The sequence below is a fragment of the Panthera uncia genome (genome assembly GCF_023721935.1).
Source record: "Panthera uncia isolate 11264 chromosome A3 unlocalized genomic scaffold, Puncia_PCG_1.0 HiC_scaffold_12, whole genome shotgun sequence".
Classification (NCBI taxonomy): Eukaryota; Metazoa; Chordata; class Mammalia; order Carnivora; family Felidae; genus Panthera; species Panthera uncia.
The window spans coordinates 24093883-24121505 of record NW_026057579.1 but is presented as its reverse complement, the minus strand read 5'-3'; the positions used below and the strand labels follow the sequence as shown (position 1 = coordinate 24121505).

The following is a 27623-nucleotide window of genomic DNA, read 5'->3' as shown; positions in this document are numbered from 1 at the left end:
AATTGCAATAGGGAAGAAACACGGAGCCTAACACTGAGGAAGGAGACAGAGAAACTGTAAAATAAACAGACAAGTTTTTATTTTTATTTTTTAAAAGCACTATTATATAAGGAACTTTAGGACATAGGAAACTTCCTTTGATTGTGTTTTACTATAGTATAATAACACTTTTTCAAAATGATGTCCTTGAACCACTAATTCCTCCATAATCAATATGCATTGTTGAAGGATGCAGATGCAGATAAGGATGCAGATAAATAATAAATTTTAGACACAGTTTTATCCAACTGGATAAAAGAATCTGGTGTTTCAAAAAGTGAGTTCAAGTAATCTGGAAATTTCATTTAGAGAGAAGACATTTTTGCCAAGCAGACAGACAAAGGAAGCTCTATGTTATCGTGCATTTTCCCCAAGAAAAGGCCAAATGATATAAAAAATTAAGGTTTTGAAGGATCTGCTATCCCTGGAAGGGAATGAAGTGTTTTCATAAAGTGCTATATAAATACTTAGAGGAAAATAAAAGTTAAATTACTTGAGGTTCACCTCAAGACTCAGTGCTGAGTCTACTTAAGAATCAAGGGCTTTCAACTCCCAACCTTGAACTTTATGCAAACAATTTACTGGCAAAATCAGATGGCACATTTTTTTTAACATACATAGGATCAATGTTGAAAGAAGATTCTAAATAGTGGGGATAAGACTACTATTTCTGCTCTGATTACTCCACCTCTAGCTCCGAATTGCTAAAACAGCATTCATTCATGGAATCTCCTGTTCCCTGAGCTGCAATGTAATGGACCACGTGCAGCTTGTTGCGTATAGTCCACGAGTATAGTGAGCTATTGGCAGGCTCTGTTATCATCCTAAGTTTGAAAGACCCATCAAATATCTTCTTAGACTCTCTTTATACCCACAGCTAACATAACAGGACCCCACCCCTGGATTCAGACAGAGCTGAGACTGCATCCTGGCAAGGGACTGTGCTCTCAGTTCCCATCCATGAAAAGAAAGATGGGACAAGACTGTTCCCAAAGCCCATCTCAGTTCTAAGATCCTATGAGTCTAAAACTATGTTTATTATTAGAAGTTATGACAGCTACTAATTAACAGTCTTCCAAATATCTATTTTCTCTAGCTTCTATTTAAATTCTTTATTCTGGACATTACTGTCAAAACATAGGAAGCATTTCGATAATTCTATGTAACAAATTTGCTTAAAGAAACAAAAAAAATTTTAATTCTAGATTCTTAAAGAAGCCATTTTTTTTAGTATATTTAAATATAGGTCAGATAATACATCTAAAGTGTACAATAAGTTACTTAAAATGATTTTAAGACCAAAGTTTCCTATAATTAGTTATAAAAATATTATAAAGAACTGAACCAAAATAAAACCAAATAAACCAGCTACTAAACTACACATATGTCTTCAAAATCTTATGGGAGTCAAATATTCCAGTAAAAATAACAGAAGAGATGGAAACACAAGTTTCTTATTATCACACTTCATATGTTATAAAACATAACAGCTAACTTATTTTTGGCAAAATGATTAGGGATTGCAACACTCTGGCTTACACAAACTTATTTGATTGTCCAATGCATCTTAAATGGAGCGTGTCATGCTAACTTCAGGCATGCAGGCACTGTGCCGTCTTAGAGTAGCCCAGAGACACTGAAATTTCAACACTTCAGCAGGGATCACACCACCGATATTAACTGGGCCAGGTGTTTAAAGAGGGGTGGGGGGAACTTCAACAATGCAGTTAATTGAAACCAGATAAAGCTTTTGGATAATAATAAAAAAAATCATACAGATGTTCACCGTCTTCCCCGGGTGACCTTTATGGACAATTTATCGCACGCGTTATTTTCTAGAAAACACCCGCTTTAAGAAAACACAGTTTCACATGTCCCTCTGAAAACTCTATAATCACAGTATGAGTTATGTCTTCACAAACAGAGTACGTTAAGCTCATGTTTCATCTTCCTTTCCCCTTTTCACCACTATTTCAAGGGCAAGAACACCTGGAAGTAGAGCAATAATTAGAAAGCTCTAAAGCTAAAGGAGCTGTAAGAAGCTGCATTAACCTTAAGATGCATTTGTATTTCCTTCCCAATAGATCTGTGAATGCAGGCCAAAATGGAGAGATGGATTCAAAACAGGTGTGTTCAACAACTGCTTTCAAATATGCACAAGAGAAACCATACGTCACATGCAGAATCGAGAAACAAACAAAAACCAAAAAGATCGGTGATTAAGTTAATAGACTGTGAAGGACTCAGAAATGAATATTTTCTTCTCTATGTTTACAGAATAGTGTATTTGTCAGGGCTCCCCAGAAGGAAAAAACCAATAGGAGATACACACACACACACACACACACACACGCATGCACGCACAAAGATATAGATATATATAAAAGGAGACTTATTATAGGAACTGGTTCACATGATTATGGAGGCCCACAATATACCATCTGCAAGCTGGGAACCAGGAAAGCCAGTGGTATGATTCGGTCCGAGTTTGAAGGCCTGAGAACCAGAGGAGCTGATGGTGTAACGCCCAGAGTTGAAGCCCAGTGAACTCAGAGCTCCAGTGTCAGAGGTCAGGAAAAGATGGATGTGTCAACTGAAGAAGAGAGATAAAGAATCCTCCTTTCTTGAGTTTTGTTCTATTTGGGACCTGGATGGATTGGAGTATGCCCACTCACAATGATGAGAGCAAATCTTCTTTTCTCAGTCAACTGATGGAAATGCTAATCTCTTCTGGAAACATCCTCAGACATACTGAGAAATGTTTTACCAGCTATCTGGCTTTCCCTTAGCCCAGTCAAGTTGACACATAAAATTAGCCACCACAAATGGGGGCTCCTAGGTGGCTCAGTCGGTTAAGCATCAGACTCTTGATACTGGCTTGGGTCATGATCTCATGGTTTGTGAGACTGAGCCCCATGCCCAGCACAGAGCCTGCTTGGGATTCTCTCTCCCTCTCTCTCCGCCCCCACCCCCACACCTCTGCTTGTGCATGCACTGTCTCAAAATAAATAAATAAAAAAAAATTAACTATCACAAATGGTAATGCTATTATTATTTCAAATATGCCAAGGACTCTTTTCTTTAAAATATGTATTTTTTAAGTGTTTAAAACACCTGGGATAACTAATAACCCAAAATTCTATTTCATATCAGTTTGCTATACTCTATTTGACAGGATAAACTCACCTCTATACTGGGAAATAAATGCATTCTTTTAATTTATATAGATCTATGTATCTACATACTTGATTGTACACCACACAAGTGGAATCCTAACTGTAGTAGTGGTGTGGCAGGCATCCTCTGACATGGCTCCCAGTGATCCTTACTTTCTAATATTCATGCTCTAGTGTAATCTGTTCCTCGAGTCACGGGGTGGGGCTAGACCTAGTGATTTACTTCTAACAAATGGAATACTGTAAAAGTAATGGGATATGATTTCTGTAATGAGGTTACAGTCTGTGACTTCCATTTTGCAATCAGACTCTTCCTCTGGTTCTTCTACCTTAGTTGCTCTAATGAGGCAAGTTAGAAAGACTCTCCCATGTTAAGGAACTGAGGGTGAACTCCACCCAAGTGCCAGCAATGAACCAAGGTCATCATTCCAAAAGCCCTCAAGGAATGGAGTCCTGCCAACAACCCCATAAGTGAGCTTAGAAGCACCTCTGTCTCAATTCAAATCTTCAAATGAGACTGTAGCCCTGGAAGACACCTTGATTGCAGTCTCATAAGATCATAAGATCAGCCAGATCCCAGACCCACAGAAACTGTGAGAGGATAAACGTGTATGGTTTTATGCTATTACGCTTTGGGGCAATTTGTTACTTGCTGTTGATAACTAATATAGTACTTAACTTAATTAGTGAGCCAATGGTTCCACTGTCATTTCCATCATCATAATAATAGCTAATACCTATTGTGGAACTTCTAAGGTCTAGACAGCATTCTTACTTCTTTATATAATTCCTCACAAAAATCCTTTGGGGAACAGATTATTATCCCTATTTCACAGATGAGGAAACAGAGGTACAGAGATACTCCATAACTTGTCCCAGATCACACAGAGAAAATATGACACTGACTGTTTGAACGTAGGTAGGTGTCTTAGCTCTGGAACCAGGGCTTATGGCAACTGTGTAAACAGAAGCACTGAGTGGCAGGGCTGGGCACTGTGAAGATGGTAACCTCATCACACAGTACTGGAGGAGATTTAGAAGGCACAAAAGAGATTAGAAGCCAAGCCAAATGCTAAAAACAGAAATGAAATCTCTCCTTTCTGATTAAGATGGCTTATCCATGGGAAAAAAAAATAGAAACAATAAAACAGCGAATGGATTGCAATCTTGAATTTATCAAAATCACATTCAGAAATGAAAAATACATTTTCTTATACTCAATAAAAGAAAGTTAACAATTTCCATTTGGTATTAAAAAACACACCCACGGAGGCTATAGTTGTACATTTCCTAAGGGCGATTATAAGAAGTAAGTGTGCCAAGCTGGTAGAAAAAGAAAATTCCTAGTGAGCTCCGAAACTCCACTAGATGTATTTTATCATATGGAATGAGATTCCAGGAAGGAATCACTTTCAATCTTGCATTTGGATTACAAGGTTAAATAGTACTCCCTCACACCCCGTACTTATGTAAGATCACAGTTATCAGACCTATGGGTTAGTGTGTCTCCTTCACGAGACTTTGGACTCTCTTACCTCAAAGGCTGTCTTACTCACTGGGATGTCCTCGAAACACAGCTCAGGGCCTGACACATGGCCAGTGTTTAATATATGTTTATCAAATAAAGAAATGCTTTATGTTGTGAATTGCATCCATTCAAAAGGTCATTTCAATGGTACATGTTAGTGAAAGTACAAGTTTCTGTTTTAAGTCTCTTCTAGCTCACCAGCTTTCTTGGGCACTTTAAACAGGTCTCTGTGTCTCCAGTGTCTCACTTAATATCTGACACCTAGTGGCACCCAATAATTTGCGAATGAATAAGTGAATGTCTCAAAAAGGCTGCCAAGCTGTGGAACAGATAAGGGCCCAGACTTATGACCTAATAAAGATTTAGTGTTCCATAAAGGGCAGCTGTTGTTTGCCTACTGATGATAATGATGATGATAATGATGATAAATTTTCTTCCTTTTGAAAGGAGGCATGAACATTTGCAAAATACTCTCCCAATAAAGATTCTTGCTGGGTCGTAGCTGGTAACTGCTCTTCACTATTCTTTTATAAAAGACAATGAGTTACATACAACTTCAGAATTCCAGGTAACCCTAGATTCAATGGCATCCATCTGGAAAAATCCCTACCTCTTACCGTATTATTTTTTGAAACACATGGAAATTTCATGAACATACATACACTAGCACAGGCCCACGATAATACAAATAAAAGTAAACACAGCCACCAAATAACCCCCCTCTCTGTTTTACTGATCAGTTAAACAAGAGACAAAAGGGGGAAGGAGAGCTGAGGAGGATTTGTGCAAGAGCATCATCAGGCACCTACCGTCACCGCCTGAGGCATACTTACTGGCAGTTCAGGAGCAAGCTTCAAAATCTCAAGGGAAATATAGCAGCCTATTGAATGGCCAATGACCACAAGTTTCATTTCCTTTGGCACATGAGTTCTCAAGAAAGCTAGCTTGTGTTCCACTTGACCTTGTAGTCCATAGATGTCTTTGATTTCTTGAGCATTTGAATCTAAAAGCAAAAGATATGAATATGTTTTCACTCAATTAGTGAAAGTAATAAATTCACTGGGAAAAATATCTAAAAAAACTAACAACAGTAGCAGTCACCATTTATTTAAAGCCTACAAATGTACTAGCTACAGTGTTAACCACTTTATTTAAATTACATCAACCAGTCTTCACAACAGTCCTGGAAAGGAAGTATTAGTGATTTCATTTTATAGATGAAAATCCCAAAGCTCACAGACATTAGGTGATAGACTGACAGTCACACACCTAATAAGTGAGAAAGGTGAGATTCAAACCCAGGTTTTGTCCTCAAAGCCCATGAACTTTCAACTATTCCATGAACTACAGTTCGCTTAGGCCACTAGTTTTCAAACTTGATCAGGTATCAGAATCCTCTGCAGGACACGTGAAAGCGGTGACTGCTGGGCCCCACCACCAAACTTCCTGGTTCAGTAGGTCTGGGTTGGGGCCCAAGAATTTGCATTTCTAAGCATCCCGGACATGTTGGTCCCAGGACCACACACTGAGAACCACTGGTTAGGCCAGTTTGTATTATTAATAGACAACTATCCATGACAGTGCTTCATTATTTGAGGTAATTTTTGTTTGAAGAACTTTGACTGAAGGGCTTAAGGAGAAATGTTGTAAGTTGTTCCTTTTAACCAGCAGCCTTAACTGAAATATCCTTTCTTCCTTTCCTTCCTTAAATGAACTGTCTTCTGGAATCTTCAAGAGCTAATTAAAACTTTAGCTAATGTCCAAGAAAAATGAATGAGTCTTCCTTTGTGTTTAACCAGTACTCTCTATCCTTATTACAACCCTTTATCATACTTGTGTTATGGTCTGCTTATTTCCTCTGGGAGGCTGTGAGCTCCTTGGAGGCAAGGTCTATCTTTTCATCTGTGTCCTCTGTGACTACTAGCACGCAGTAAATATTTGTGTGGTGTGAAAATATGTACTGACTAGACATTCTCTGAGGATGCTGTCAGCTCTGATATTCTATACATATAGAAAACGTCAATAGGTTTTCCTTATGAACCTGTAATATTTCAAAGTATCATAAGGTGTAATAAATTCTTTATTAAAATTTGGATTACTAGAATTTGACTCCTACAAGTTACTCATGTGAACTATAATGAGCCACAACGTGGCTCATTCGAAAGGTACCCGAAACTCATTGCAAAGGACTGCTCTTTAGTTTTATCTGTACATGCTGTTTTCATTTTCTTCGGTGCTCAGCTCCCCCCGTTAATCAGGCCAACTCTTCTTCATCCTTCAACCTCCCAACAAGTGTCATCTCCTCTGAAAGGCCATTTCATGATTCAGTAGGCGAGGGGAAAGTAGCCTTCCTTTCAGTTCCCACAACATCCCATCCACGTTTATCTCACCACACTACTCCTGATTTATTCCTACTTTACAATTTATGTCTCTTATCTCTGTCTCCCAATGCCTGGCATACAGTTTCTGAAGACCTTTCTACCCAGTCAGTGAGGCTTAGTTCCCTTTTTCCATGGTATTACTGATCTCTCGGGTAAGATGTGTTCTGCCCTAATCCTTCTTCCTACGTCAGCCTTGAATCCATTCTCCGTTTAACAAGGAAGTTCAGCATCAAACAGACTTGGGAAGAGACAGAATCTGGAAGTCTGACTTTGGTAGGGCCCCTGATAGCTCCCAACCCAAATGTTTATTTAATATTACACTTAAGTTTGAGTAGTTTATGCTTCCCTCTCAGTTTATCTTCTCTGATCAGTCCACCCAGAAGGGATCATATTGTTCTCAGATACTCTAAAAACAAGCATCTGTAACACCTGCAAGCCAAATCCTTTATTTTTCAAAATACACAATGTTTGAAAATGTCAAAAATCTTCCTTTCGTTGGGATAGTATGGTGTAGTAAACATCATGGGTGCTAGGGGCAAGATAAATCTGGGTCTAAATCCCAGCCAAGAACCTCACTAGGAGGGTGGCTAGGGCAAGTCCCTTAACCTGGCTTCAGTGTCCTCATATATAATGGAGGTAGTCTTGGCAGTGTAAACACAACGCTTCTGAAGCACAGAGCACAGCTGTCTGGCATAAACTGTGACAGAAATGATAGTTACGATTGCTGTCACTTCAGTTCCTGTCATTTATGTCCTCCCTCGAATATATACCAAGGACATTTACGTGGATAGTGTAAACAGAAAGGGAACGAGCTAAATGCAGTGAACATTTTAAAACTTCACTGGCAGCAGAAATAACGTTCTAAAAGATTATATTTTGGATAAACTTTAATGCATATTAAAATTCAAAAGATTACTCAAACGAGTATTTCAGAAGTAAATCTGGCTTTACTTCTGGGAACTCCTCAGAAGATTCCCAAGGTAAACACGTTACTTATTAGTGTCTGCTGTAGTAATGAGATTAAAGGAGAAAGCACTTTCTAGAAACAATGTTGATAGCAAATTTAAATGTGCTACCTGGACATTATTTTACTAGCAAAAACTAGAAGTTAAAAAGCTATAAACTTCACTACATATTTTCATATTTTATTTTAATATACTCTGAAAAAATGCTAGAAATCATTAACTTACTGTCCACAAAATACAGTAAAAAAAACTACATTCAATTGTACCCAAATCAGAAGAATAATAATATGGAAATTACTTAAGCTATTCTCTCTATAGAAAAATGTACTCCAAATTACAATCAACAAAGTATGTTTGGAACATAATCTTTATCCAGATACAGTCTTAAATATGATACTGACAATTCCATTTTAGAACCTGGCCCTATTTCTTAGGCCCATTTCTATGGAATTTACTTTATAGCTCATTTACTGATGCTGGAATTTATTTCAAAAGGTATATATAATCTGTTTCTACAAAGTTCATAGAGGAATTAAGTAATATTAGCACTTCATATTTACTTTTCATCTAGTTATTCAAATTGATTGATCCAGTTATTAACATTCTGTCATTCTTAGATCAAAATATTATGGGAGTGCCTGGGTGGCATGTCAGTTAAGTATCTGACTCTTGATTTAGGCTCAGGTCATGATCTCACGGTTTGTGGGTTCAAGTCCTGCATTGGGCTTTGTGCTGGCAGTGTAGAGTCTGCTTGAGATTCTCTGTCTCCCTCTCTTTCTCTCTGCCCCTCCTCCCTCTAAATAAATAAATAAGTAAATTAATTAATTAATTTAAAAAATAAATAAAAAAATATGTATCCCTGACAGATTCAGGATACAGGAAATCTGAGAACTATTATTTTGTTCCATTTCACGTCAACTGAATTGACCACTCTGACAGAAAATGGTGACTAGTTGGCTCATGGTGACTTTGAAAATACAGATATAAATACAATATACTCCCTTTCCCTTCAAGGAGTTCAGAATCTAATAAGAGCAAACAGAAATAGATAAAAACACAATTGTAAAACACTGAAATAAGTATATATCAAGCATTTCCTCGAGAAAAGGACACATTTTTACTGCATCACAGCTGAAAGGTAATGCATACTGGTTTCATGAAAACTACCGTGTCCTTCTCCAAATAAACCAAGATAAACATGCAGGAAATATTCCTTACTAATGCATACTACTATAAATGTATACTCTATACACTCAAATGCAATCTAACTAACAAAATTGGAGATTAGCCTACATGAGCCTTTTGCTGGGACTGAGTCTACAGACAGTAGCTCTCCGCTCTCACACCAGAATTTCTCAACTAGTGGACTCTTCCATCCTGCCCCCATCATTACTCCAAAGCTATTTATTAATAATAACTTCAATTAAACAACTTACATAGGGATATTAAAAGGCTAAAAATGGCACTTCATATTTTAAAGAATGCTTTGAGGAAGACATATATGATTTACTCTTCAGGTAAAGCTTTAAAAACACAAAACAATATCACATGTTGTGCATCATTACATTCATGTCACTACAAATATAATCTACTCTAAATTATAACTGGAGATAGGATCTAAAAATGAAAATTTTCTGTATTGTTTTATTTATTAACAGAAAATATTGAGGCAATGATGGTAAATATGGCCATTATGGCAAAGTGTTAACTATCAAGAGAAAATCAACTAACGGAATCTTGGACTGTTACACTACTGTTTGTACTTTTCTACATTTAAAATTTTTTTCTCAAAATAAAAGAAAAAATTTTAATAAAGAATGCTTTGGCATATTGTTCTTACCTATCTTACATCAGTTTTATAGGGGAAACCACCCTTCACTTCTTCATTACTTTCTTTTTTTTTTTCAACGTTTTTTTATTTTTTTTATTTTTTTTATTTTTTTATTTTTGGGACAGAGAGAGACAGAGCATGAACAGGGGAGGGGCAGAGAGAGAGGGAGACACAGAATCGGAAACAGGCTCCAGGCTCCGAGCCATCAGCCCAGAGCCTGACGCGGGGCTCGAACTCACGGACCGCGAGATCGTGACCTGGCTGAAGTCGGACGCTTAACCGACTGCGCCACCCAGGCGCCCCTCTTCATTACTTTCAATGGAATACAAAAGCCCCAAAGGACTTTACCTAGATTTATGCCAAATATCAGTGAAACAGTGGACATGAACTGTCTCTAATTCTTTATGCTCATTTAATTTACTGATCCAAAGGCCTTCCTTTTATGATGGTGCCCTGAATTTACTAAGTCGATGTGAAAGCACACCCTCATAGTTTAGGCCCTGACTGTCCCTGGCCCCCTAAGTAGTTCTGTAAACTCCCTGTATCTAAACATTGGTGTGACTCTGTTAGCCTTTAAGGTATGTAACGCAGTGACGTTAGGCACTCTATTTAAAACTGCTATCAAACAAAAACCTTTGTAAAACCCAAACATGCCTTGTAAAATAATTTCTAATTATTATTCTCCAAATAGATGGTGAAAACCAGGGTCATCAAATTATGCTTTCCAAAACCCTGACAAAACCCAATGATCTGCTAAAGATTTCAATGGGGGAAAATATGGGAAATGAGAGAGAAAGAGAGAGACAGAGAGATTGGTTCAGCAAGGAGAACATAATGTTATTACAGTAAATAACAAAAGCTCAAAGGCATAAAAGTGTGAGGTGTAATTTTGGAAAGTGATGAGTTCTGTGTCTATGGTTATAGAGAGGTGGGACAAGACAAATGAGGTCGGAAAGGAAGGCTGCAACTAGATCAAGGAGGACACTGAACATCACCAAGGAGTCGGGGTTCCACTGCATGAGCAGTAAGAAGATACCTAAGGTCCACAAAGAAAGGGGCAGAGACCCAGTAACAGGACACTAACTGCAGTGTCACTCTCCTTAGTCCTGCTGTGCTTCATACTTCTGTCTCCCCCAAGACTCTACAATTTGCTTGATTCTTAACTTCTTTTCTTGCTCTGCCCTTTGGTTTTCTGTCTCTTCCCACTTACTTAGAGACTTGTTTATTTCCAATGACTGTGAGCCCCGAGCATTGACTGACTGTCCTTGCCTTGGGCTCATCTAACCATTCCATTTTACCATCATGTTCCTCTGACAATCAAGGTTCTGGCAAGAGAGAAAACTCCATTTTTCTCTCTTTCCTTCTGTTTGAATACTGGAATGGGAGTGGTTTATTGTTTCTTTGGATAAGCATGACCCAAATTCATCATTAGTTGAAAGATTGTATAACTTTTTTAGGTAATGTTTTATCAGCTGAAACTAAACCACTGTGATTTCTAGCTTTTATGTTATACTTTTTGAACAAATGACTTAAAATAGTTGATAATGAATCTGCCATCAAGTAAGCTGACTCTATAGTAAATCAAAGCCAGAAAGAGTTTATACTTCTAATTCCTCACATTTTCTTTTCACGCTTTTTTTTTTTTGTCTTGAATCACCCCCTTCTGACATCGGTGAACATCTGTTCTCCCAATTATACTCAATTTATGATTGTGATAATGTGGTGCAACTAGAATATTATTTCCAACTGTTCATAATTTTAACATGTGCTAATATGAAGCAAAACATACTTTCAACATCTGATGGGTGGTTATAGCTTATGTCCTTTCTCTCAATGATTACATCTTTTTCACGCCATATTTTGCATGTCAAAAAACCTGTACTTTAGAGCAATAATCTTGGATGATGAATAATATATCTGTCCTGCCTATCCAAAGCAATCTACCATGGATTGCATTTGCAAACATAACTTTCACTATGTAAAACAGATGAAAGCAGAACTGTTCTGGTTAAATGAGGGTGCAAGTGGGGCCCACAGCACCCTCCCCTGCCCTGCACAGAGGTTTTGGCTCCTCAGAACAGACAGAAAGGCACCAACCTGGGGCACCTGGGTGGCTCAGCTGGTTAACCATCCGACTTCAGGTAATGATCTCACTGTTTGTGAGTCTGAGCCCCACATTGAGCTCTCTGCTGTTAGTGCAAAGCCTGCTTCAGATCCTCTGTCTCTCTCCCTGCCCCTCCTCTGCTCGCATGCTCTCTCTCTCTCAAAAATAAAATAAACAAAAAAATTTAAACAAATTTTTAGAAAGGCACTAACCTAAAAGGCGGAGACTGGAATTTTCATGTAATAACCAAGTAGGTTGCCAATAAACCCTCGATGATGATGAGCTGTCCATTCACCCTCTCTAGATAAACCACAGCTTCCTTTGGCCCTCTGGTGGCCCTCTGGGCTAATGCCTCTAGATGGCACTGTTCTCATTAGGGAGCAGAGGAACCAGGCTCTAATTACTAAGTTATTAACTCAATAGAGAAGCAGCCTAAGCAACAAGTATACTCAAAGTTATAAATAACGAGAACAATAAAACAAGAACTAAAGACATTTCTCAGAAATCCAGACATACAACAGTTAATTTCTACTGGTTTTCCTCACTAGTGTTTACTGGTGAAGATCTACAGTAATGGTTATGAAAATGTGGTCTCAGGACTAATAGTATCAACATGACCCAGGAACTTGTTAAAAATGCAAATTCTCAGATCCCACCCCACATCTATGTGAATCAACAACTTGGGGTGACACCCACTCATCTGTTTTAACGAATCCGCCAGGTGATTCTGATGCTGGCCAAAATTTGAGAAGCCCTCATCTAGGGTTACTCTTTGAATCTATTTTCAACTTTCAAAGTTGCTCATCATGTTCAAATGCTTGGTTTTGTCTTCACTTAAGGACTTACTGTTGATAACTGAGTTGAATGTTGCTCTCATTAGGTAATTCAGTACACAGCTTCTATTGTAGATGGTCTTTCTCACCCAGGTTAAGAATGTAGGAATCAGATATGTTAGCTAATCACCATTACATTACAGAAAAGAGGATGCATTATCCTTCACTGAGTATCCCGAGGTATTTCCACTACTTCCTGGCTCCCTCTGTCCTGGGCTTGTCTCTTCTCTTGCCAGAGGTTAAGATAACAGGCCAGAAGGGCCGGCAGCCTCTAGAGGTTTAGCGTGTTAATTGAGTCTGTTTTCTAAGAAGAATTCTTTTAACACCTCTGTTTTCCAAACAGCAAAAACACACTTTGAGCAAACATATAAATTTCCTTACAAAGGAAAAACTATGGTATTGAACCCCCAAATTTCTTTGGGCACATTATGAAGAAATAGATTAAAACAATAAAGATGTATCTTTTAAAATAGTTCATAGCAGAGCAAGTATCTTGCTCTACATTCTGTCCACCTTCAGTTACATTTCAATACAATGGCTGTTGAAATAGATGTTTTTAATCAAGGCAACAAGATCTGTGTATTTAGTTTCACTTACTACTGCTCTGAAAATCTCTCATGCTAGGTAATCAGGATCGACTTACTTTTCAAAGTATACCCTAGTCTTTTGCAAAGTGTAAAAGACTCTCAATATCAAGTGAATTGCATTCATAGAGGGACACAAGGACACACACACACACACACACACACACACACACACACATGCACACAAGTGTGCGCAAGCACACACAATAACAGAGAGAAAAAGACACTATGAAAAAGGCACTTCTGTCAAAATTCTGCCACTCACCAGCAGGTGATTTAGCCTTGTTGGGCCTCATTTTCTTTCCTTAAAAAATAAGGGTTCATGGTAGGATTGCTGTAGATACTTTTAGATCTAAGATTCTATAATTATTTTTATTTCTTTAAAGTTTTTTTTCAAGAGTGGAAACTTTCAAACATACATAAAAGTAGAGAGAATAGTATAATAAACCCCCAAGTACCCATCATCCACTATCTATAATTGTTTTTCTTCAGCTTTATTGAAATATGATTAACAAATAAAAATTGTATATATTTAGGTTATACATGATTGTTTTTACGTGATGATTTGATATGTGTATACAATGTAAAGCGATTACCACAGTCAAATGAACATATCCATCACCTACGCAGTGTAGTGTAAGTACCTGACATTAAGCTTTTGATTGACGAGGTATCCACTTCAAAAGACATCCATCTTCAATAAACATATTGCCATCTCTATGACACAGCTGCTAGCAAAACAACCAGATAAGGAACTATACCACCCCCACCCCCCCACCCCCCCCACAAAGGTACCTTTCAGAAAGCCTTGGGTAATTTAATTAACTGACTGTTGTGTAACCCACTTCTACCTTCCCAAACCCTGATTCTGGCTCTACAGAGTAAACCTCCAAAATTGTAGACCCCCCACCCTCAGACCCTAATAAAGGCAGAGCCCCATATCTATTCCCCGTGCCATGTACCCTCCAGGAACTATAGGTAATAAATCTTGTTTCCTCAGAGTTCCCTGATGGTATGATGGTTTCTTGCTGAAGTGAATCCTGCGGATCACAATAAGAACCACAAGAGCCAGCACAGCCATAAATATGTGCCCTGATGAAGGAAATGTCTGTGGAGCTCCCTACCAGCAATGTGTGTGTGGGCAAGTGCTGCAGGCATCCCTAACTAAGGGCACTGCCATCAGTAGGCTCGAGATGGAGGGAATAATCACCTCTTCTCTTTTTTGTGATGGTGCAAACACCAAGATCTACTCTCTTAGCAAATTTCAGTTATACAATATAGTATTATTAACTAGAATCATCATGCTGTACGTTAGATCCCCAGAACTTATTCATCTTACAACTGAAAGTTTGTACCCTTTGGCCAGTGCCTTCCCATTTCCCCCATTCCTCAAATCCGGCAATTAAAATTCTAGCCTCTGGTTCTGGGAGGTTGACTTTTTCAATTCCACATATAACTGAGATCATACAGTATTTATCTTCCTGTGTCGGGTTTATTTCACTTAGCATACTATCCTCCAGGTTTATCAATATGTTGAAAAGGTAGGATTTCCTTCTTTCTTATAGCTGGATAATATCCCATTGTGTCTACATATACATTTTCTTTATTCATCCATTAACAGACACTAAGTTGTTTCAATATCCTGGAATTATCCATATACTGTGAATAACGCTGCAATGAATATGGGATATCATATCAGATATCTGAGATACTGATTTCATTTCCTTTAGACATATATCCAGGGGCGCCTGGGTGGCTCAGTAGGTTGAGCATCCAACTCTGGATTTCAGCTCAGATCATGATCTCACAGCTCATGAGATCAAGGCCCATATCAAGCTCTGCTCTGACAGCGCGGAGTCTGCTTGGGATTCTCTCATTCTCTCTCTTCCTCTCTCTCTGCCCCTCTGCCACACACGCTCTCTCTCTCAAAATAAGTAAACAAATATTTTTTAAAAAGATATATATCCAGAAGTGGGATTGTTGGATCATATGGAAGTTCTATTTTCAATTTTTGAGGAATTCCCATATTATTTTCTATAATGGTTGTACCAACAGTACAGAAGGGTTCCCCTTTCTCCACACCTTTGGCAATACTTGTTACTTTTTTTTTATCTTTTTGATAACAGTCATCCTAACAGATGTGAAGTGAGTCTCACTGTGGCTCTGATTTGTACTTCCCTAATGATTAGTGAGGTTGAACATCTTTTCATACACCTCTTGACTATTGAAAAAATCTGTTCATTCTTAAATCAGACTTTTAATTTTTTTGCTATCAAAGTATGTAAGTTTCTTATATATTTTGGATCAGATAGATGGTTTACAAATATTTTGTCCCATTCCACAGGTTATCTTTTCATTTTGTTGATTGTTTCCTTTGCTGTGCAGAAGCTTTTTAGAGATAGTCCCACTGTTTATTTTTGCTTTTCATACCTATACTTCCAGTGTCATATTCAAAAAATCACCACCAAAACCACTGTCAAGGAGTATTTTTCCTTATGTTTTCTTCTAGAATAAGTTTTATGGTGTCAGGCCTTAATGTGAATATTTAATCCATTCTGAATTAATTTCCAGTATTTCAGTTTATAAACTGTATTTCAGTTTATTCTTCTGCATTTGGATATATAGTTTTCTGAACACCATCTACTGAAGATGCTATCTCTTTCTTCATTGTGTATTCTTGGAGTCCCTGTCAAAGATTAATTGACTTTATATGTGTGTGTCCATTTCCGAGCTTTCTATTCTATTCCACTGGTTTGTTTTTATGCCAGTGTGACACTGTTTTGATTACCACCTTTGCAATATAGTTTGACATCGTGAAGCATGACGCCTTCAGCTCTGTTCTTATTTCTCAAGGTTTGTTTGGCTATTTGGTGCCTTTTATGATTCCATATGAGTTTTAGGATTTTTTTAATTTCTTTTTTCTTTTAATTTTTTTTAACGTTTATTCATTTTTGAGAGACAGAAACAGAGTGCAAGTGGGGGAGGGGCAGAGAGAGAGGGAGACATAGAATCCAAAGCAGGCTCCAGGCTCTGAGCTGTCAGCACAGGGCCCAATGTGGGGCTTGAACCCACAAACCATGAGATCATGACCTGAGCCGAAGTCGAACACTTACTCGACTGAGCCACCAAGGCACCCCGGATTTTTTTTTCTATTTCTGTGAAAAATGCCATTGGAATTTTGGTGGGAATTTATACAAGGATTGCACTGGATCTGTAGATCTATAATTCTACATAGAAGATAATTAGGGAAGTAAAAAAAGATGGTGGAAGTGTAGCAGAAGAAATCTGAGCTACTAAAGTACTGAAGTGAAGTCTGACTTACCAAAGGCCTGAGCACAGAGTGGAAACTGAGCAGAGAGGAGTGGAGGGTTTCCGGAGATGAGGGTTCTTTTTAATGTTTGTTTGTTTAGAGCATGCAGAGGAGGGGCAAAGAGAAAGGGAGACAGTGTCAGAATCCCAAGCAGGCTCCACGCTTGTCAGCACAGAGTCTGATGGGGGGCCTCATCTCACCAACTGTGAGATCATGACTTTAGCCAAAGTCGAGAATCGGATGTTCAACTGAGTTACTCCAGGCGCCCCTGAGATGAGGGTAATCTTACATGTGATATCTTAAAGAAAGAGGAGGACATAGGAAATCTGGCTGATGACTTACCTAACAATAAACAATGTAAGTCCAACAGATTTGTTGTAAGTACAGGCATATTTTTCCCTAAGTGCTAGCAAAGAGACAAGTTAAAATGAGTAAATTAAGTGAAATTGGTGGGGTGCAGGGGCGGGGAGGAAGGAGATTAAATTCCATTCTCAGGAGCTGGTATCTCATGTTAAAATCAACTTAGAGTTAACACAGGACTCTGGAACCAGAACTAACATTTCAGGAAGCTGATCTTTACTACCATATGTGAGAATTAAGAGGGGAGGTCAAAAGCCAGGGAGCTGAGATGTTCACAGTGAGGTGACACACAAAGAGTTTGAGCTACGGCTTCAGGAGGGAAAAGAAAAGAGAAGCAAACTCCATACTAACAACAGAACCAAAGAGCCATCAACCTTGTAGTCGTGAGGGTGGTTCTGGTTCCTAAATTCTGCAAAAACTACATTGTGTCTTGACCATATGTTCCAGTTAACAGCCAAAAACAGGATGTGGATAAAAATAAGACACCTCTTAGCTGTCACCCGTTTCTTCAAATAAGGCAATTATTACAAATTTAGCACACATGCAGATGTTCATGAATGTGGGAAGAAATTCTACTTAGAACAGAAACTTCCCTCATTACTCAAGGCTTCAAAGAATGAGTTTCTTTTTTTTTTTCCTTTTTAATGTTTACTTATTTATTATGAGAGGGGGGAGGGAGAGAGAGAGAGAGAGAGAGAGAGAGAGAGAGAGAGAGAGAATCCAAGCAGGCTCCACACTGTTAGCATACAGCCTGACTCAGGGCTCAATCCTATGAACTATGAGACCATGACCTGAACTGAAATCTAGAGTTGGGGGCTTAACTGACTGAGTCACCCTAGCACCCTCAAAGGACCAGTTTTGAAATACTTCTGAGGACAGACCAAAGGCAACTATTAAAACCTGATTAAATATTTAGTAAAACTATTTCAAGTAGTAACTGGTATGTTTTAGTATTATTCAGGTACAATATATATTCAGGTATATATATATATATGCTGACCTATACTTGTGATCAGATTTGGAATGTCAATACGTAACATTCGTGGGGCACCTGGGTAGCTCAGTGGGTTGAGTGTCTGACTCTTGATTTCACTCAGATCATGATCTCAAGGTTTGTGAGATCGAGCCCTGAGTTGGGCTCTGTGCTGACAGTGTGGAGCCTGCTTAAGATTCTCTCTCTCCCCCTCTCTCTCAGCCTCTCATTTGTTCTCTCTCTCTTTCAAAATAAATAAAGCTTAAAAATATATGTATAAAACATTCTTACTCATGACTGTCCTGGACTAAATGTTTGTCTCCCTTAAAATTCTTATATTGAAGCCATAACCCCCATGTGATGGTACTGGGAGATGGGGCCTTTGGGAGGTAATTAGGATTAGAGGTGGTCATAAGGGTGGGGCCCTAATGATGGAATTAGTGGCCTTGCAAGGAGAGACATCAGAGAGCTTCTTGGAGCACATGAAATTGTTCTGTCTCCTTCCCTGTCATATGAGGACACAAAGAAAGAGAGGCCATTTGTAAGCCAGAAGGAGGGCTCTCCCCAGAACCTAACCATGCTGTAACCTTCATCTTGGGCTTATAGCCTCCAGACTACTAGAAAATAAATTCCTATTAATCAAGCTATCTAGTCTATGGTTTCTGTTATGGCAGACCAAGTTAAAACAGTGATAAAGAGCACAATGTAAATATTAAATTATTTTTAAATTCCAGTAATTTTTAGGTCTTAAGAATGGTTTTAGATTTATAGAAAATTTTTACTGATTAGTACAGAGAGTTCCCTTATCACCTGCCCTTTTCTCCCTCCCTACCCACATGTGGTTTCCCATATAATTAGATGCTCATTAAAATGCTCATACCACAGGAGAGGCACACCAGGACGAGGAGCAACTCAGCAATGACACCACAGCCACCTCTCTCCCACCTCAAATTAACTAAGGGACATGCTTAGGACAAATGGCCCTTGAATGAGATGCCTACAGAGAAGTTAAGTTGTTTTTTTTCCCTCTCATTGTTTTATTTTAGAAGAGTGAACATGCCAAATTTTTATGCTTTAGCATAAAAATACTTGCTTTTAAGCAAGTAATTTGCAGCTATATGGTTTTATGTCCTGCATTTAAAGGCCTCCAGCAATGGAGTCAGAGCTCTCTCCCCAGGTCGAAGGCTGCTCCGTGTCTGGCCCTGCCCAGCACTGGCACACCTACTGAATCTCTCTCCCTGCTGTGCTAATTCTTCTGCCTGTTACACCTGTGCACTCGCCTCACCCCCCTAGATCCAAATTCTACTCAACTGTCAAAACCCATCTATTCCACAAAGTCTTTTCAAACTGATACTGTGTTCTCTCCTTTGTTCACTTCTTCAATATCTACATGATTAGCAGGCCAGGGTTTATCACTTAATCATTCTCTAAATGTTAGAGTAAGGGCCTCTTTAGAGTAAGGACCATGGCTTATAATACTTTTTTCCCCCACCACCTCGTGGTACAACTCTGGAGATATAGTGCTTGATCAATAAATATATAGCTGATTACTAGCTGGTACACAGAAAAGGCAAGTTTTACACACATTGTTTGATCTGCTCAAATTTTTAGAGAAAATTACCTTAAAAAATTAAAATGACTCTAAAAACCCTAAAATTACCAAAATGTGAGAGCCTGGGCCCAATACCACAAGCAGAGGTTTTCAATGATGTAACTCTTAACCTTAGCAGGCTTTCCAGATTCATGAACACTCACTCACTGTAAAGGAAAGCAGATGTTAATAAAGACATACCATCTGAAGTTGTAAGAATCTTCTTGTCTTTGGGCGCCAAAGCATGTCCAGCATGACTGATAACCCAAATTGGAAAGCGTCTGTTTGTTAAGGAGTACAGAGCCTTTGCAAATGGTACATAAAAGGAACAAAAACCTGGATTACCTAAGAAAAGAAACACAGATCTTAGTTAACCAAAGCTAAGCTCACATAAGAAGATGTGCAGAGTGGAAACGATGGATTTATCCTCACACTTTCTTCTACAAATCTGTTAACATTGACACATACACTTCAATTTTAATATCCTTTCTGCCTTAAGTCTGGGAATGATCGCTCAGAAGATTCCTGCTCCTGCTTTGTTCTCCAACTGTTTCAAGATAAATTCGTCCTCCCTATTCCTTAATAAATGGAGCCACCAACCCTACACCAAATGCTCAAGTACTAACACCGGTTTCTCTCTGTTCTTCACAGCCAATTTCCTAGTAAGTCTTGTGAACTTGGCTTCCAAAATACATCCTCACACTGTCTACTTCTCTCCATTAGCATTATTATTTCCCATCAAGTTTTCTGCACTAGTCTCCCAATGGGAGTTCTGGCTACTCTTGTCCCCCGGGAATCCATTCTTCAGGTACCCAGAGAGATACCCTCAAACTTCAGATCAAATCATAGCTGTATCCTATTTAAACACCTTACACTGGCTTCCCATTATCATCCTATTGGTTTAAAGTCATTAATCTTGCCTCTAAAGCCCTTCAAGATATTATTCTGCTCAGTTACCAAGCTGCATGAAAACAAATCAGTGTAAGAATCATTCACAAAGCGTACTTTGAGGAGTGTACTGAGTGTTTCCTTGTCATTTATCACAAGTACTTCTATTGTAAACATATGTATAGTTTGACCTTTTGGGAAAAAGACCACCAACATATAGATTTTTCTTGTGTATGTACAGAAGGTATTTTTGACATGGGTTTGCTATAGAGAAACAGAATGAATAATAACCTTTTAGAAAAAAGAGTCAATCTGATATATCTTAGGGGGAAATGACAGTGAAATGGGGTTTCATCTTGCAGTCACCATCTGTATAATGCTTTCACAGACACTAGTTCATTTCCAGCAATATCTATTGTACAATTTATTATTTTTTCATGCTATTAGGTTTCTCTTCTTTGTAATTAGATGACATGGTTTTGTTGCACTGATATGACCTCTGTCACCCTTGTCAAATGACACTGATTTCTTCATCATTTCAGTTTTCTTGACAGGGAATGTAGCAAAGTGGTTAAGGGCACAGACTCTGGAGCCAGACTGTGGGAGTTGGAATCATGGCTTTGCACTTATTAAGTGTGTGACCTCTGGAAAGTTATTTAACCTCTCTGAGCCTTGGTTTCCTTGTCTTCAAAATGAGGATAATAACTGCACTACCTAATGTGAGAACTAAGTGAATTAATAAAGGTAAAGCACCTAAACACTGCTCGATGCGAGTGCTGTATAAATGTTAGCTACTCAGACGTGTCATGGCTAGCGATGGCGGTAAATGGTCTTGTCGTCCATATCGCTAGTCTGCTTCTGTTGCATTCAGACCTAGCGACTTGAGTTCTAAATTCCTTTTTGTAACTGTGCCAGTGACATCTTTGTTAAATAGTACAGAAACTTCTTTAAATGCAGTAATATGTTCTCTGGTCAGCTGACTGGCTGACGAAGAGAGGAGGGGTGTACAGCACTGGGGCTATAACATCTAAGGTGGGTGTGGACAGCACTGTTTCATGTTTTATATTTAAATCTTTAATAAGTTTGGAATATTTTTTAGTATCAAGTACAAAGTAGCAATCCAACTTCTTTCCAAATGATTAGCCAAGTGCCCCAAGACCATTTATTACATAACCCATTCTTTCTGCATTGATTTGAAATGTCTTCCGAATTCAACCCTGAATTCTTACATTTGCTTGCTAATTCTGATTCCAAATAATTCCATTTATTTTTTCCTTTTCTCCTCTGCCAGCACCATACTGCCTTGATTACTACATTGTTTTTCTTCCTTCCTTTCTTTTTTTTTTAAAATGTTTCGGTAACTGGCAGGCCAAATCCCTTCTCTTAATTTTTTCCCCTAAATTTTCTAGGCTGGTGTCATAACCTTTAGAATTATTTCCACCAGGTTCAATTTTTAAAATTTATTTTTGGAATTCTGATGAAATTCACCTCATTTATACATTAATTTAAAAAGGTTTGATGTTTTTTATATTACTGAGTATAATCTTCTGGGAGTGGGTTATGTCTCATATTTAAATGTTTTAGGTCTCTCAGCTAAGTTTCACCATTTTTTTTCACATGGGTAGAAAATAATAGTCATCAACATTTTAAAGTGCTAGAAATTACTACATGCTAGGCAGCATTTGAGTGCTTTACATGTATTAACTCATTTAGTCCCAACCTGAGGTAGTACTATTATTACTTCCATTTTATGAATGACGAAACTGAGGTACAAAGAGGTTGAACAACTTGCCCAAGGTCACACAGATGATAAGTGCTCAATAAGTACTTGATGACTGGAAGAATATACAAAAGAAAATAATAATACTGAATTTAGAAAAGAACATAAAACTACCTGACACTGATTTCTTCATCATTTCAGTTCTTCAACATAAACTATCCCGTTTAGGATCTTCTGCATACCTTGTATTAGTTAATCTTATAAAAGCCCCACAGAGTAGCTGGCCTTATCATTAGGAATAATGAATGGGCAATTACTTGCACAACACCTGGCACACAGAAAGGGCTGAATAAATGGTAGCTATTATTACTATAATTGTTATTATATATTTATTTTTTTATTGAATAAATCTGACATGTCGTGTTCTGTAAGTTTAAGGTGCACAGCACGTTAAAACTGGTTTAAGGAGAATCCAAAGATAACACCTACATGAGTTAGATGCAATAATTACCACGAATCACAATGAGTTACAATATGGATCTGAAAAGTACTAGCTAATGAATTGCTACAAAACAAGTTTTTCCACCTATCTCTGGGTTCTGAGTTCTCTTGCTTAATGACTATAAGATCTTAAGCAAATACCTTGAAGCTTTCTTGTTCACTATTTTGTCATCATCAAGTAAATGATACTTTCAACTGCTTCATGTTCATTTCATTCTATTCAGTACTATAGCTTCTTTTGTATATTCTTTTAGTTACCAATTATTTACTGATCACCTTCTACATGGAAGTCACTGTGTCAGGCACAAGACAGTTAAAGGCCTTTTTATAATTCATATTCAGTAGGAAAATATATACATATAACTAAATAAATAAAGAAGCTAATTCAAGAGTGGGAGAAGTTATATGATGATTGTGGGAGGATCCTCAAGGGAAGAGATTAGGGTGGCCTGAGAAAAATGTTTAAGGAGATGACCTTTAGCTAAGACCCAAAAGATGAAAAGAAATCGACCTTGTAAAAATTTGAGGAAAGAAGATACCAGAACAGGAGAAGAACAGGTACGAAGGCCCTCAAGCAATGAAGAGCTTGGCTCCTGAAGAAACAGAAGAGTCCACGATGGCCAGTAAGCATCAGGAAGATCCGACTGACAAGTGAGATAGAAGTGGAAAATGTAATGCAAACCGTTTAAATGTCTTTGCATACTTCACTGCTTAAATATCATGGCCCTTAAATAACATTTTATGAACCATGAATTTAACTTCCTGGTTAGGAAACCACAAAAAATTGAAAGGGTCTTATTTCTGCAGCTAAAATCAGATATACACACATTCACACATGTATGTATACATGTATTTTCAGGTATAGGGATGTTTGAAAACATTTCAATACAAAACTGCTAGTAAAACTTTTTATCAAAGGATATCAAAATGTGTTATAAACATATGCTTGATCAAACATATAGTCAAGTGCTTGAGTAACATATAACAGAGGCTGTGGTGACCATCTCTAGACCCCAACTGCCAATAAACTATTCAACGTAGCAATTGTAGATTTTTGCCTTCCACTTAATCTTGTAGGAGACAAAACCTGCCACATATAAAGTTAATGTGGCATAGCATCTATACAGAAGGTTGTCAGATGGAAAGAACACTGGGCTTGCACGTGGAGCCTTGTCCACTCCATTTCTGATCACTGTACTCAAATCTAAGACATACTACATGACTCTATTATCCCCAAAGGACCACTGGAGAGTTATAATGACTCAATATATTTTACAGTGAGTTCTCAAATTGGTTCCCTTTGGTCATTTCTCTATTTAAAGAAAGTCCAAGGATATTGTTACTTAACAGAAATTCTACAACAAAGCTTCACTGGAAAAGACGAAGTTAAAAGTTCCTCAATCTGTGGATTCTAATAAATCACTCCTCATTATCATTACCAACTTAAAAGTGATTAATTTTGCTAGCTGCAAAAGCAAAGTGATTTAAAATGACATGTTACATCAATCTATCAGAGACAGACTAAATATGATGTCTTCAGTGGTTTAACAATCTTTGAAATACTGTCATCCTAATTTTCCCCACAGTATAAATAGATTAAGCCCAAATATAAAATACAATTCTGAACTCCATAAACTAATGAACAGCACCAGCCTTCAGCTCCCATGAACTCCAAGGAAAAGGGCCAAGGGCAGCAATGAGAATAGAAGGGCAAACATAAAAGAACACTGAAAAACTAAGAATGATCTGAAAATGTCAAAGCACCACAAAACAATGACACCACAAAGCAACAAATGTTTTAAGTTTCTCTTTCTTCACAGTGTCTTCACTGAACGCTCCCTCTATCTGTCTCTTCCTCATATTTTAAACCTGGCTCTCCCCTATGGTGGACTCTTCCTTTCAAGCGTCCACAGTAGAGCCTGCACTCTTTTTTTTTTTTTTTTTTTTTTTAATTTTTTTTTTTCCACGTTTTTATTTATTTTTGGGACAGAGAGAGACAGAGCATGAACGGGGGAGGGGCAGAGAGAGAGGGAGACACAGAATCGGAAACAGGCTCCAGGCTCCGAGCCATCAGCCCAGAGCCTGACGCGGGGCTCGAACTCACGGACCACGAGATCGTGACCTGGCTGAAGTCGGACGCTTAACCGACTGCGCCACCCAGGCGCCCCATGCACTCTTCTCTAACACCTCATGCACCTCAAGGAGAGCAAAGACTTTTGCAACACAAGCTTCCCAGCTCTGAGGGTAAGTGAGTGAGTGAACGGACACCTCTGAGTAGGGAAGCACAGGGAACTGTCAGCTCCACCTACTCGTCTACCTTATTGCAACAACCTCTCCTCCTCCATTTCCATCTATCAACTTCTTAGTCACTCTCACACATTCCCTGAAAACCCTGGCCCTTGAATAACAATTTTAGGTGCTATTCCATGTCAGGAGATTTCAAAATCTGGGTAGATTCACTGAGCCAACAATTTTGTCCCATAATTCATTACCCTGATCAAATTCAATGAACTTCCTGCACATGAAACTTAAGCAACTAATTCTGATAGCCACAGCCTAGGATCGGTAGTAAGCATATCACAATCTCCTGGAAGGCGTGTTAAAACACAGACTGTTCCACCCCCAGAGTTTCTGGTTCAGAAGGTCTGGGTGGGGCCCGAGAACCTGCATGTCTCATGAGTTCTCAGATGATACTGCTGGTCCCAACACCAACTTTAAGAACCACTGGTTTAGATTTTTTCATTACCCAGAAATGGTTAACATTCAAACCATTCTACCTCTGATAGGTCAGACTTCACTCCCAATATACCTGCTATTCCATCACAGTGCTGCTCAAAATCTACTTGTTCTCAGTTGATAATTCCTTTCATCCTGTATACCTGCTATTCTCAATGCTGACCACTTTCCTCAGGGCCCTTATCTACCCTCTGCCATATTTATTCTCAACAGATCACCTCAACTCTTAATTAGAAGAAAAAACAGAGCTCAGGAGGCAGGAAATTACTTTACTCTCTCTGACGTGCTTTCACACTTTCTCCACTTTGGTAACTAACTTCACCTCCTTCATGCTAGCCTCTGAAGAATATCCTGTCTCCAGTCCAAGACAACATTTCTACTTACCTTCTCAATCCTATACTCTACCATGGCCTCAAATCTCTGCTCCATCAAACAGTACTTGTCATGCCTATAATTTCAAACTCTCCCTAGCTGCTCTTAAAGCATATGTATTTTTAATTTCAATAGATGCCAACAGACTGCTTTCTAAAATGACTGTTATATCATGAAAGGAAACTGGAAATTTTATTTCCAGAAGAGGTTAAACGGAAGAGGTTTTGGGTCAGGAATCTTAGGCCAACTGAAAACAGAAGCACTATACTGAGAAGAGCTTTGATTAACTGTTACTAAACACTGAAACTTCCTACCTTCTTTCCCTTGTTCAGCCCTGAACATTCACAAACAGGCTTCCACTCCTCAAACAGGATATTGGGAGATTCCCTCCTAGGAAAAGTGAATGACCCAAGAAATAGGTAGAGATAACTGAAAGCTGGAAATTCTCCAGTGAAATGCTGGGTTCCTCCCCAATTACCCTTACCCTAGTGTGGGATCTAGGGTGACCAGCCATCTTGCTTTGCATAGGACTGTTGTGGTTTTAGTACTGAAAGGCATGTGTCCTAGAAAATCTCTCAGACTACAATAGCTGGTCACTCTAGGCACACCTGAGGACAAGCCTCATCCCTGAACACAAAGATTCCAATAGCTGTTTGTGTCTTCCTCTTAAAAATGAAAGGGTAGTCAGGATTACCAGATATTTGAGGAAAAACAAATGCTAATACAAACAAACAGAAAAAGGAAGAAAGTAAAAAACTCTAATAATGCAAGAAGCCAAAGAAAATGATAATTTATCCATGAAACAGGTGACTATAAAAAAAGAAGAGAAAACATAGCTCTTAGGATTGAAGTATATGACTCTCTGGTTTAAAAGGGTACACAAAAACCTATAGTGTATGAAAAAAATATCCATACAAGGTGCTCTATGGTAAAGTTTCAGAATCTTAGAACAAAGAAAAGATCTAAAATGCTTTTCCTTGCAGGTGAGCTTCAAATACAAAAGATAAAAAATCAGAATGATATCAAGACTTCTCAAAAGCAGCTCTGGACTGTGGAAAACAGCTAAAATGCCCTCTAAATTCTAAGGAAAAATTATCTCCAAACTAGAAGTTTAAGACATTTTCTGACATGACAGATCTTTAAAAGATTACTTCCCATGTACCTCTTCTCAGGAAGTTACTAAGAGATGTGCTTAACCAATAAAGCAAGAAATAAGAAAATGTGGGATCCAGGAAATGGAATCTAACTCAGGAGAAAAGTGACAGGAATTCCCAGCATGGCCTGGGCAGCAGACCTACAGAGCAATCAGTCCAGACTGGAGCCAATGAACTGAGAGTTCTGGGAAGCGTATCTCCAAAGAAACAAAACAAAACAAAACAAAACAAAAATGAGAAAAACAAAACCAAAACCAGACTGATTACTCAAATGCATTAAAAGAACGTTTTTTCTCATTTCCTAGAGAATAATTTTAGGATAAATTAGTGATTCAAAAGTAGAAAACTAAGCAAATAAGACAATAATTAGCTCAGAGAGAACAACAAGAAAAAAATGTACAAGAAAAGAAATGCAATCATAATACCTCATTGGCTTAGCTATATACGGTATGATATATAGTCACAATTTCATTCTTAATCTTAATCTTTAAGGCTGATATGTGTCTATCTATCTCTATATAGATATATGTATATATATCAGATAGATAGATATATATAGAGATATAGAGATATATCT

General features: G+C 38.2%; 1 protein-coding gene across 6 annotated transcripts in view; it reads right to left on the bottom strand.

Annotated features, from left to right (window-relative positions):
- The window catches only part of LDAH (lipid droplet associated hydrolase), a 118031-nt gene that overhangs the window by 69897 nt on the left and 20511 nt on the right, over positions 1 to 27623 (bottom strand). For 4 of the 6 annotated variants that reach the window (XM_049651995.1, XM_049651997.1, XM_049652000.1 and 1 more), the window contains exons 3-4: positions 19877 to 20020; positions 5577 to 5746 (exon numbers count right to left, since the gene is read on the bottom strand). In XM_049651995.1, coding sequence (XP_049507952.1) covers positions 5577 to 5746; positions 19877 to 20020 — 314 coding nt within the window. Of the gene's footprint in view, positions 1 to 4750; positions 5747 to 19876; positions 20021 to 27623 lie in introns of all 6 variants that reach the window. The other 2 variants (XR_007462360.1, XM_049651999.1) reach the window with 2 other exon arrangements.